This window comes from Mya arenaria, chromosome 16 (genome assembly GCF_026914265.1).
Source record: "Mya arenaria isolate MELC-2E11 chromosome 16, ASM2691426v1".
NCBI lineage: Eukaryota > Metazoa > Mollusca > Bivalvia > Myida > Myidae > Mya > Mya arenaria.
Genome location: NC_069137.1, coordinates 9,323,398 through 9,338,154, shown reverse-complemented (window position 1 = coordinate 9,338,154; position 14,757 = coordinate 9,323,398). Strand labels below are relative to the sequence as shown.

The 14,757-nt window shown below is 33.5% G+C and overlaps 1 protein-coding gene across 10 annotated transcripts in view; it reads right to left on the bottom strand.

Moving 5' to 3' along the window:
* Positions 1–880: 880 nt before the first annotated feature.
* The window catches only part of LOC128222544 (uncharacterized), a 144,653-nt gene continuing 130,776 nt past the window's right edge, over positions 881–14,757 (bottom strand). For 9 of the 10 annotated variants that reach the window (XM_052931597.1, XM_052931599.1, XM_052931600.1 and 6 more), the window contains 2 exons: positions 11,983–12,995; positions 881–7,827 (listed from right to left, as the gene is read on the bottom strand). In XM_052931597.1, coding sequence (XP_052787557.1) covers positions 7,779–7,827; positions 11,983–12,995 — 1,062 coding nt within the window. In that variant the 3' untranslated portion in view covers positions 881–7,778. Of the gene's footprint in view, positions 7,828–11,982; positions 12,996–14,133; positions 14,208–14,757 lie in introns of those variants that run through there. The other variant, XM_052931606.1, reaches the window with a different exon arrangement.

Below are 14,757 nucleotides of genomic sequence, written 5' to 3'. Positions count from 1 at the left end.
TCAACTCCATGAAGATTGAGCTGTGCACGCTTGGTTTATTTTAACAGAGAGTTGTGGCCATTTTAGATACAGCTTTATGCTTAAATTACAACTATCAACACCATGAAGATTGAGCTGCGCACGCTTGGTTCATTTTAGTAGATAGTAATGGCCTTGTAAGATACAGTTTCATGCTTATAATACAACTATCGACACCATAAAGATGGAGCTGCGCACGTTTGGCTCATTTTAACAGAGAGTTGTGGCCTTGTTAGAAACAGTTTTATGCTTATATTACAAGTATCAACACCATACAGATGGAGCTGCGCACGTTTGGTTCATTTTAACAGAGAGTTGTGGCCTTGTTAGATACAGCTTTATGCTTATGTTACAGCTACCAACACCATTACGATTGAGCTGCGCACGCTTGGTTGATTTTAACAGAGCGTTATGGCCTTGTTAGATACAGTTTAATGCTTGTATTACAACTATCAACACAATAAAGATGGAGCTGCGCACGCTTGGTTCATTAAGAGTTGTGGATTTGTAAGAAACAGCTTTATGCTCTTTTTTCACCTTACAACACCCTACAGATGGGAGAGCCTTATTTTAGTTCATTTTAACAGAGAGCTGTGAAATTGCTATAGAGAGCTTTATGTTTATTCTATATTACATTAACTCCATGTATGGTAACATACCAAACCGCTTTTGCCACTATTACCTGTCCAAATAAAACGTAGTTTTTTTGTCATAAGATACGCCAGTTGACCGGCAACCTGACTTCCATACTTCCAAACCAAATACGATAGAACAACCATGAAGATTTCGCAATAATTTGCTTAATTTTATATTGGAGAAAACCAAATGTAAATGTAACCAAAATGTAAATTTACAAAACAGATCATTCACAGACATTTATTCAATCTATCATAGCAATGTATATCAAATACACACATTGACTCAATCTCTAGTAGCAAAATACACTATATAAACACATTTGTTCAATCTCTTAAAACAGTATATATATCATACACACATCTATTCAATTATTGGCTTAAATTTTAATCAAAATATAGTTATTTATGAACAGCACTAGATATGTTCATTTTACAGTAAAAATACGACTCCACTGTATTGCCATATTAGTACACACACTCCATGAATAGTTACTAAACATCGTCCGTACATATACTTATTACACACACGCCCTACATAGCTACTACACATCGTCCTTATATATACTTATTACACACGCTCCATACATAGTTACTACAGATCGTCCGTACATATACTTATTACACACACGCCCTACATAGTTACTACACATCGTCCTTACATATACTTATTACACACAATCCATACATAGTTACTTCACATCGTCCGTACATATACTTATTACACACACTCCATACATAGTTACTACACATCGTCCTTACATATACTTATTACACACACTCCATACATAGTTATTACAGATCGTCCTTACATATACTTATTACACACACTCCCTACATAGTAACTACACATCGTCCATACATATACTTATTACACACACTCCATACATAGTTATCACACATCGTCCTTACATATACTTATTACACACACTCAATACATAGTAACTACACATCGTCCGTACATATACTTATTACACACACTCAATACATAGGTACTACACATTGTCCTTATATATAATTATTACACACACTCAATACATAGTTACTACACATCGTCCGAACATATACTTATTACACACACTCCATACATAGTTACTACACATCGTCCGTACATATACTTATAACACACACTCCATACATAGTTATCACACATCGTCTTTACATATAGGTATTACACACACTCAAATCATAGTTACTACACATCGTCAATACATATACTTATTACACACACTCAATACATAGTTACTACACATCGTCCGTACATATACTTATTACACACACTCAATACATAGTTACTACACATCGTCCTTACATATACTTATTACATACACTCCCTACATAGTTACTACACATCGTCCGTACACATACTTATTACACACACTCCATACATAGTTACTACACATGGTCCGTACATATACTTATTACACACACTCCATACATAGTTACTATACATCGTCCATACATATGGTAATTACACACACTCCCTACATAGTTACTACACATCGTCCATACATATACTTATTACACACACTCCATACATAGTTACTACACATCGTCCATACATATACTTATTACACACACGCCATGAATAGTTACTACACATCGTCCATACATATACTTATTACACACTCCATACATAGTTACTACACATCGTCCATACATATACTTATTACACACACTCCATACATAGTTACTACACATCGTCCATACATATACTTATTACACACACTCCATACATAGTTACTACACATCGTCCATACATATACTTATTACACACACTCCCTACATAGTTACTACACATCGTCCATACATATACTTATTACACACACTCCATACATAGTTACTACACATCGTCCATACATATACTTATTACACACACTCCATACATAGTTACTACACATCGTCCATACATATACTTATTACACACACTCCATACATAGTTACTACACATCGTCCATACATATGATTATTACAAACAATCCATACATAAAGTTCGAATGCATCATACATACACATAGTTCTTACACACCATACAAACATTGAGTTAATTTTAACTATCCATACATACATTTACTACACATCGTCCATACAAATACTTATTACAAACAATCCATACTTTTAGTTCGAATGCATCATCCATATAAATCGTTCTTACACACAATATAAACATAGAGGTAATGTTAACTATCCATACATATAGTTATTACACATATTCCAAACATATAGTAAGAATGCATTATCCAAACACATAGTTCTTACACACCATACAAACATTGAGTTAATGTTAACTATCCATACATACATTTACTACACATATAGTAAGAATGCATCATACATACATATAGTTATATTACACACCATACACACATAGAGCTGTGACACAGCACCCACGCATAAAATTATTACACATCATCCATTTAAAAGCGTTATTACACACCATAAAATATGATTATTACAATGATTCCATGCAAGTTATTACACACGGTCCATACATAGAGTGATAAAACATAATCCCTTATATAGAGTTAGAACTCACCATCCACACATATAGTTGTACACACCATGCACATATAGAGTTTCCAATCACGATCTTAATAGAGATATTATAAACCATCCATACATCCAGTTATTACATACCATCCAAAAATATATTTTTACAAGCCATTCATGCATAGAGTTATTATATAATATCAATACAAAGAGTTATTACACACCATCCACACATAGAGTTATTACACACCATTCATACATAGAACAAATTCATCCATGAATTGTGTCTATATCAGAGGTCTTTTACACAGCATGCTTGCAGCACTTATAGTTTACATCATTTCTATAAACAATAAGGGTGATTGAAAGCTTCCAAAGCATGGATATTTAATTCACGATTGGGAATATTTGACTTTATCCAATAAAGTTATATCTTTCTTTTATAAACTGCATAAGACTGAATAAAAAAGCACTTATATCATTCTGAAACTTGTAAACGATTGCGACCTAGACAGTTAAAATTTGGCCATATTTCGAAATAAAAAACCTTTGCCATTTTTTTTTAAACACCCTCAAGTCGAAACGCAATAATTATGAAAAGCAAATAAATTGCAGATACAATAAGCTTACGTTAATAATACGTCTTCGTAGTTAAATAAGTAAACAATATCGTTGTTTACTTATAAAAAGTTAATAAATTGCAGACACCATAAGCCTACGTTAACATTAAGTCTACTTTGTTCAATAAGTGAACAATATCGTAATTAATATGGAAAAACAAATTGCAGACACCATTAACTTACGTTAATGTTCCATCTACTACGTTCAGTAATTGAACAATATCGTAATTAACTTATAAAAGTTAACAAATTGCAGACACCATAAGCCTGCGTTAATATTACGTCTTCTTATTTCAATAAGTGAACAATATCGTAATTAATATGCGAATATTTAATAAACTGCAGACACCATTAACTTACGTTTATGTTCCATCTGCTAAGTTTATAAACTTAACAATATAGGAATTAACCATTGAAAAGTAAATGAATTGCAGACACCATAAATGGACTGCAATGTTATATCTACTAAGTTCAACAAGTTGAACAAAATAGAAATGAACATGGGAAAGGTAAATGAATTGCATACACCATTACCTAACGTTCATGTTCCGTCTATTTAGCTCAGTAATTGAAAAAAACATAATTACAATTTGGGAAAGCAAATACATATCAGCCACCTATTGTGTCAATCAATATACATTGATGTAACGTCGACTGCGTTCAGTAATTGAACAGTATAGTAATTAACTTACGAAATGTAAATGAATTACAGACACCATTATCCTTCTTTCATGTGACGTTTTATATTTTCAATACATCAACACTATGCTCATTACAATGGAAAAGCAAGAAGATTTAACGCACGTTCTTGTACTGTCAACTTCATTTGTTAAGGCGTCTTTCTCTTAAACAAAACAATAACTCATCCAATAACTATGTTCAAAACTTGTACAAAGCAAAATACAAAACATCATACAATGATCAGTACATACATGTACCGTCTAATATGTTGAATATTTGAACAATGTACTTATTTACATGGGAATACTACAACTGATATGAATAACCAAGGTTTAAAATTATATGCAGAAATTTCCATAAAATGAAATTTTAGGAAACGTTCACATATTGATTCCTTTGTGTTTTAATGAAGTTTTTTGTTATAAATTCAATTTTTATCAATAAAACAATGCGTCTGTCCCTTTAAGAAAACAATAACTCATCCAATAACTATATACACAAGTTATACAAAGCAAAATACAAATGGTGTCATGTTTTTCATGATTTCTTTTGTTATAAATTCAATTCTTTACCAATAAAACAATGCGTCTTTCCGTTTAAGAAAACAATAACTCATCCAATAACTATATACACAAGTTATACAAAGCAAAATACAAAACATCATACAATGTTCAGTACGTACATGTACCGTCTAATCAGTTGAATAAATGAACAATGTACTTATTTACATGAGCATACTACAACTGATATGAATAACAAAGGTTAATGTATATACAGATATATTCTTAATAAGTAAATTTCAATGAAACGTGTACATATTGATTTCTTACCGTTTTTCATAAAGTTTTTCGTCCTGAATTCAATTATGTACCAAAACAAGATTTTCACAGGTTATTCAAAGCTAAAAAAATAATCATACAATGATCTTTCATTTAACGTACCGCTTACTTATTAGTATTATTTACTTACAAGGGAATACTACAATTGATAGAAATTAGAAATCTAGGGTTAAAATTCTTGTAAGTAATGGATTTATCACGAAATGCATCAAAACGTGCACAGAAGTACGAACTATTTTTCATTTCTTCGAACTATATTTCATTTCTTCGAACTATTTTTCATTTCTTCGTGTTTTTCAATACAAAATATCGTATTTTCATTAAAAAAATCATATTTACAAGTTGCACAAAGCAAACATCCAACTATCATATATCATGATCAGAACATATGAATAGGAACATATTGACACAATTATTTCTGTATCAATAGATTCTGACTGATTAAGGATATTGAAACAATGTTCATGAACGTATAAAAAAAGAGAAAACATGAATCATGGAAAACTGTTTATATCAGACAGTATGTTATACACGCTTTTGCTTCTTTCTTTTCCTCCAATGATACATACTGTATATGTAATCTTAAAACACACACAAATTATGATATATGAATGAAGTTAGGAAAGAGAGGTAGTTCAATCGTTCAATAAGTCTTATCTCTATCTGAAAGTTTTGTATTGTTATAAATGTCCCATGTCTCGGGGTGTTATTGAAACCAATGATAAATACAAACGTAGGTATCCAAGAACACATGCATTATTAATTACTTATTATGTTGTTCATGTAGAACAATAAACAGGTTAAACTCAAATCAATAAGCAATGATAACTATTTTTCATAATTCCTTCAAAACGACAAAACTACTTTTACAAGCATTATGATTATTACAAAATCAATAATACACGCACATCTTACAGTCAATATCATAAATAAAACATATCAATATCAAAAACAAGAATGGCAAATGGCGTCTTTGTTACATCAGAGTGATATATCTATAAAATGATCAAAGTCCAATGTCTGGCTGTTCCACCGATCGTTTTCACTCCTGATAAAGGTGACCAAATGAAAAATAGCATTCTTGATAATGGAGGCCAAAACAACGAAAACGATAACTATTGATAAAAGGGGGCTAAATGGAAAATATCATTCCTGATAATGTAGGCTATACAAAAGGATAACTATTGATAAAGGGGGCTAAATGGAAAATATCATTCCTGATAATGTAGCTCACACAAAAGGATAACTATTGATAAAGGGGGGCTAAATGGAAAATATCATTTCTGATAATGTAGGCCACACAAAAGGATAACTATTGATAAAGGGGGCTAAATGGAAAATATCATTTCTGATAATGTAGGCCACACAAAAGGATAACTATTGATAAAGGGGGCTGAACGAAAAATAGCATTCTTGATAAAAGAGGCTATACAAAAGGATAAGTATTGATAAAAGGGGGCTAAATGGAAAATATCATTCCTGATAATGTAGGCTATACAAAAGGATAACTATTGATGAAGGGGGGCTAAATGGACAATAGCATTTCTGATAATGTAGGCCATACAAAAGGATAACTATTGATAAAGGGGGCTAAACGAAAAATAGCATTATTGATAAAAGAGGCCATACAAAAGGATAACTTTTGATAAAAGGGGGCTAAATGGAAAATATAATTCCTGATAATGTAGGCCATACAAAAGGATAACTATTGATAAAGGGGGGCTAAATGGACAATAGCATTCTTGATTATTTAGGCAATACCAAAAAGAGAACTCTTGATAAAGGGGGGGGGGGGGGTTAAATGTATAATAGCATTCTTGATAATGGAGGCCATATGTAAACGCTAACGCGAAATGCTCAGGAATATTTTGAAAAAGGGGATCAACTTGAAACGATAAATCTTGATGAAGGGGGCCAAATGGAAAAGATAAAGTTCTATTTATAACGGGGGCCAAAATAAAGAAGAAATCTTGATAAAAGGTGCCAAAAGGAAATGCTATAATTAAAGAAGTATAGTTGTTTCATCCTATAATAAAGAACCTGTATCATTGTCAACCTTTAATACGTTCTTTTAAAACTTGGTGCAAATGATACAAACAAAGGAACATGTCTATACATTGTGAAAATACTGTCAAAGAAAATATTTACAGGAACACACCCTAAAAAAACTCATTTAAAAATCTACAAAAATAACTCCAAATCACTTCCGTCTCCCCATTTCAGGCACAAAATGTCTCTCGCGTTATACTTTGTATGAATGCTCTCCCGGTCTCCCGATTCCTGCAATTCTCGATACACTTTGTATGAATGTACTCTAAGTATCCCTTTTGCAGGCACCAATTATGCATTTTTTTTGTACACTTTGTATAATTGAGCTCTAATACCAGATTGCAGGCACGAATTTCGTAAAACGTTCTAATAACACTTAGCATGAATGAACTCTCCGTGGTGATCTCACGTTGTCAAACATTCCGACGTCCGTTCTACATGCGTGTTCATTCCGTAACTTCGGGCTTCTCTGCAGTGGACTCTGCGAGTGCAGACCTGAATCGAGAGAAACATTTCAGCTAGGTTATAATTTGATATCCGTTTTATTTTTAAAGAACAGTTACTTTTTTCAAACAAACAAGCTATATCATTATTAGCTTATTAAGTCGTTTCAAATCAGTGTGAATCTAAACTATGAAACATCTGATCTGGTATTCATTATTTTTCTAATTGGATTTAAGAACGATGTAGCTAATCGGATTACTTGTTATTTATAACTGCCCAATACAGTGAATGAAGTAAATGATGTATGACCCTAAGATTTACTTAAGTTGCAAATTGAATACCACCCCAGAAGTTAAACTGAGTTTCATCCTTAAAATAAAACATAGTTTAAACGACATTATAGTGTTTGGCTGTTTGGAATAATATTATTTATTTTTAAATCCGCCCGACGCATTAGCATATTCATAACCAGTAGGGCATCAGGCTTACAGACAACGATTGCGTCACTTTCACTGTCATTACTTATAATATCCATCATGTGTTTCCGGCCCGGATTGAAATATCCGATCAGAGTGCATGCGCTTAAGTCGCGAACGAGGCTTGTCGGAAAAATCATGATTATTTTTGGTTGCATACCTACAGTTATTATTTTATAGAAATATTGATGTAGAAACTGCATTTTTGCACAATTCAACAAAACGCGCGTGCGGCGTTCCTTACTGAAATCAATACCCGTAGTCAATTAAGATCACTGTTTATATCAAGAAGATCCTTCCATACTTATTCATCTATATGCTCTTTATTGAAATGACACAGTTTCCTTTTTATTAACAAAACATTGAAATCAATAAGAACTTGGGTTGCGCGTAACTCATATGGCATGGGGTGCCAGATAGGATATTCCAGCATGGCTAAATTAACCAGAAATGCCTATCCGGTGTGCAATAAAAACTATATTATAAATGAAATACATTGGTTCGTCAATATTTCACGCGTTTAGGATTCGTACTTAAAATAGATGATACATCGTCATGGTCGTATGAATAATATTTGGCATTTTTTTTAAAACTGTATCTATTATGTTGTTTTAATTTGTATTGGTGAGACTCTAATGAAGCATTGAAACTCACAAAGATACTCAATACGCTAATGTATTTCACACCTTTTAATAGGTTTTGCATTAATATTTAAAAATATATACCTGCACAAGTTTTATTTGAAAACTGCAAACTCCGAACAGACTTAACGCGTTGGCTTGATATTGCATGGCTCGATATTGCATGACTCGATATACACGTTGGCTCGATATTGCATGGCTCGATATACTCGTTGGCTCGATATTGCATGGCTCGATATACACGTTGGCTCGATATTGCATGGCTCGATATACACGTTGGCTCGATATTACATAGCTCGATATACTCGTTGAATCGATATTGCATGGCTCGATATACACGTTGGCTCGATATTGCATGGCTCGATATACACGTTGGCTCGATATTACATGGCTCGATATACTCGTTGGCTCGATATTGCATGGCTCGATATACACGTTGGCTCGATATTGGATGGCTCGATATACTCGTTGGCTCGATATTGCATGGCTCGATATACACGTTGGCTCGATATTGCATGGCTCGATATACTCGTTGGCTCGATATTGCATGGCTCGATATACACGTTGGCTCGATATTGCATGGCTCGATATACACGTTGGCTCGATATTGCATGGCTCGATATACTCGTTGACTCGATATTGCATGGCTCGATATACACGTTGACTCGATATTGCATGGCTCGATATACTCGTTGGCTCGATATTGCATGACTCGATATACTCGTTGGCTCGATATTGCATGGCTCGATATACACGTTGGCTCGATATTGCATGACTCGATATACTCGTTGGCTCGATATTGCATGGCTCGATATACTCGTTGGCTCGATATTGCAAGGCTCGATATACTCGTTGGCTCGATATTGCATGACTCGATATACTCGTTGGCTCGATATTGCATGACTCGATATACACGTTGGCTCGATATTGCATGGCTCGATATACTCGTTGGCTCGATATTGTATGACTCGATATACTCGTTGGCTCGATATTGTATGACTCGATATACTCGTTGGCTCGATATTGCATAGCTCGATATTGTATGACTCGATATACTCGTTGACTCGATATTGTATGACTCGATATACACGTTGGCTCGATATTGTATGACTCGATATACTCGTTGGCTCGATATTGCATGGCTCGATATTGTATGACTCGATATTGTATGACTCGAAATACACGTTGGCTCGATATTGCAAGGCTCGATATACGCGTTGGCTCGATATTGCATGGCTCGATATACACGTTGGCTCGATATTGTATGACTCGTTATACTCGTTGGCTCGATATTGCATGGCTTGATATACTCGTTGGCTCGATATTGCATGGCTCGATATTGTATGACTCGATATTGTATGACTCGATATACACGTTGGCTCGATATTGCATGGCTCGATATACACGTTGGCTCGATATTGCATGGCTCGATATACTCGTTGGCTCGATATTGCATGGCTCGATATAAGCGTTGGCTCGATATTATATGACTCGATATACTCATTGGCTCTATATACTCGTTGGCTCGATATTGCATGGCTCGATATTGCATGGCTCGATATACTCGTTTGCTCAATATTGAATGGTTCGTTATACTGTTGGTTCGATATTGCATGGCTCGATATACACGTTGGCTCGATATTGCATGGCTCGATATACTCATTGGCTCGATATTGCATGGCTCGATATAAGCGTTGGCTCGATATTATATGACTCGATATACTCATTGGCTCTATATACTCGTTGGCTCGATATTGCATGGCTCGATATTGCATAGCTCGATATACTGTTGGCTCGATATTGCATGGCTCGATATACTCGTTTGCTCAATATTGAATGGTTCGTTATACTGTTGGTTCGATATTGCAAGGCTCGATATACTCGTTGGCTCGAACTGGATTAAAAGGATCGTTTCTCTACTTGTTACCGATAGTATGGCTCGATATCGTGAGTGGCGATATGTTTCCTCACTCGATGTCATTTTCGCGGTCCCTACGGACTCTGTGTTTTGTTTGCGTTGCTCGATGTCATTTTCGCGGGCTCATGTAGGAATATCACACAATTAGCACAATGCCATAATCGATTAGAACTGCTTGATCGGAATCATAATTAGTATCAAACTTAAGTAGGTTAACAGTTTGAGCAAACATGCTATTACTCTAATTTCTGATTTTAATTGGCTCGTGTACAAACGTCAAAATTGTATCATTACATCTGCAAATCTTTTTAAAAAGCGTCATTTACATAAAATAATGCTCGGAAAGTTTCTCCAAATATATATATTTGTATTTATACAAAAGTCAAATGCTGATCAATCTAGAAAAGGACCCGGTACAACCTAACCTATAAATATTGCGTGTTTATTGTTTACGCATATATGTGTTTAAAGTTAAATTAATTAAAAAACAAAATAAAATTGATATTTTTATAGTATCAAACGCGTCATGTCGCAAACATTACGATAACTATTTCCAATAAATACTCTTCTTTTGCGGATATAACGTAGCAAATAGCAAATGAGTTTTAAACAAGACGTTCTTTAATGAACCAAAGAAAAATACACATTCAGTAAGAAATCCCGCTTGGCTCGATACACTCGAGGCTCGAAGTATTTTAGCCGGTCCCTGGAATATCGAGCCACTGAGATTCGAGTGTATTTGAATAAAGGCTTTAAGTGGCTATTGCAAGTGTAACCGTTTTACGTACTTATAGCTGCACTCTCAAATATTTACCGTTTTTTCAACTTTTTTTGTCTAATGATATAAGATTGCTGACAAAAAATCCCATTGCATAATTGCATATTTCCGTTCGAAAATAAATGTTTTATTGCCTAAACCGTTACTAACGGTTAAAGAAAAAATCATAAAAATAACATTTTGAACTTAAATATAAACGTCTGCGATTTAAGTTTTTGCCAGCAGTCGTATATCACTGGTTTCTATGGATTTTCGCAAAACAATTGCTCGTTCCAAGACAAACAATAAAAATGTTGTTAAAACGATCAATCTGTGAGAGTGCAGTTTTTAAATAAAGGCTAGAATGGCAATTTTAATACACATCCACACTCTATATAACGTAAACTCACTTACTTCTTTGCGGTTGTTTTAAAACGAATGCTCCATATTTGGCCAGGCTCAAAACTGAATGGAAGCTCGTCGTTGTTTGGTTCGAATTCCTCGATCTGAATGGCAGCGTCTTCCTTAATCTTTTCCTTCAATGACCAGACATCCGGGGGAGGCCCTACTTCACACTTGTCTAACACACACTCAACCAAATGTCCAGATATTGCCGCTTGGCTGGCGAGACGCTCAACTACGTGTTGTGGTATTGATACGATATAAAATCTGAGTTTTGCTGTATGACCAGGTGAGTGGATGGCAGCCATCTGGGGAAAGTGAAGATTGTCTGCATGCGGCACTTCACTGGGCAGTATAAAACATGCTGATATCTCACACGTGTATCCAAAATAAATTGCACTGGAAGCAACATACAAACACAATGTTTCCGATATATCCATGTGTTTGATCTTAATATGTTTGGTATAGTTTAGTGACGTGTTTGGAGGAGGCACCATCTGATGCCTCAGCGGATTGTACTCGTCTGATTTTACGGTACACACCTCCAATGTTAATGTTACTGAATGGTCGAGTTGATTAATCCTACCGACGATTTGACACATTTGTTCTGTTGACATCTTAATAAGAGATAGTTCCAACTCCGTGGTATAATCAGCTGAGATAGGCTGTGCAACCAACATCGGTAAGGATGGTTGTTCAACAGCAGGGTTTGATTCCAGGGTTGTTGAGCCCAAGTGAAAGTCCACGGAATGACCGCATCTGGTCACGTAGTCAATAAGTCGAATAAACCCCTCTACTGTGATGGTAACAAACCCAAGTAAAATACGTGTTGTACACTCAGATGATACTACCTGCTGCTCGCATTCATTCTGATATTCCGGTTCTATGGAACAATCCCACAACTGCAATGACGTACCTCCCGCTTTAATGAAAGACTGCGATAGTCGTATGAACTGCTCCTCTGACATGTGAATCTTTTCCAGGTATAAGTCTTTCAAGTGAGAGAAAAGACCTTCCCGCTCATTCTGTGAAATGATGTTTTGTTATAATTATGACATGTTTCTTGAAGAAGTATTAACACTAGTATTGGTAGTAGTCATAGTAGGTTGTAATAATAATAATAATAATAATAATAATAATAATAATTATAATAATAATAATAATAATAATAATAATAATACGAAGAAGAAGAATAACAATAATAGATATAATAAGAATAATAAGAATTATAAGAATAATTATAATACTAGTAATGAAATAATAATAATAATAATAATAATAATAATAATAATAATAGTAAAACAATAAAATAGATGAATAATATTTATTATTGAAATAATAATAATAATAATAATAATAATAATAAAATGAATAATAATAATAATAATAATAATAATAATAATAATAATAATAATAATAACAATAATGATAAAAACAATAATAATAATATTGATAATAAAAATACTAAAAAATATAATAATAAAAATAATAGTAAAAAAAATAGATAAATAATAATGATTATTAAAATATTAATAATAATAATAATAAAAGTAAAAAAATATAATAGATAAATAATAATAATAATAATAATAATAATAATAATAATCATAATAATCATAATAATCATAATAATCATGATAATAAAATAAATGATCATAGTAATATAATAATAATAATGATAATAATAATAATAATTGTTTTAAAACAACAGGGTATTCTTTGTGTATTAACAAATATAAACAGGGCATATTTTTTTTTCAAATTCCAAGACACTTAGTCGTACTTTGATAATTTAAATTTTTATTTTAACAATGCTGTTTATCCAGTGTTGCTTGCTTTTCAAAACCCTTCCACTATTGGTATATCAATTATAAATATATTAGTATTAGCATAAATGTACTACACATAATTTAAGTTAATGCAAAAGCTTAAATTGGGTTACCACATTGGAACAGTCAACAGAAAGCGTTTTTTCCGCTATAATAAACAACGCAAATCGTAATAATATTGCACACACATGCACGCACACACACACACACACACGCGCGCGCACGCACGCGCGAACGCACACAAGTGCACACACACACACACACACACACACACACACACTTGAACAAATAACCAATTATCCGCTTCGAAACAGACATAATTATGTAACTATACCTAGACGTTTAAGTATTTACTCGAAATCAACAATCCCATCTTCCATTGCTTTGTGGAACCGGCTTGATGTTCACCTTCGTAACAGTAACACGCTTAATGAATTTAAGGCATCTTTAAAATATACATGCAAATGCTCAATGGTTCCGAAATAATATCTTGTCAGAGAGAGACTTTCAAATCTCCACCATACAAGAATCAGAAATGCGTGCAGCAACCTTTATGCACATCTCCACATAAACTATCTTCGTGATAATCCTAATTGTGACTGTGGACAAGGCACAGAAGATGCAGAACATTATTTCTTTAAAGTGACACTCTTATTCAAAATTAAAACATACACATGTATAACAAGCATAAACTTTGAATGATAAACCTTTGACTTATTACTTAATAATGCATTTATGGAAAATATTAATTACTGATAACACGAGTGATATATAAATATAAATACTATATAAAATATATAAATATTAAATGATTGGTAAATGCTAAAAGTTTTAAGTAAGTACTGCAATCTTCCATCGTGTCATAAGGTAGAAATACCGTATTTTCTGTACCTTTTTTCAAATTAAACTCGGCATCCTTCATAAGAATAATTGTTTTTGACATATAATCCATTTTTGG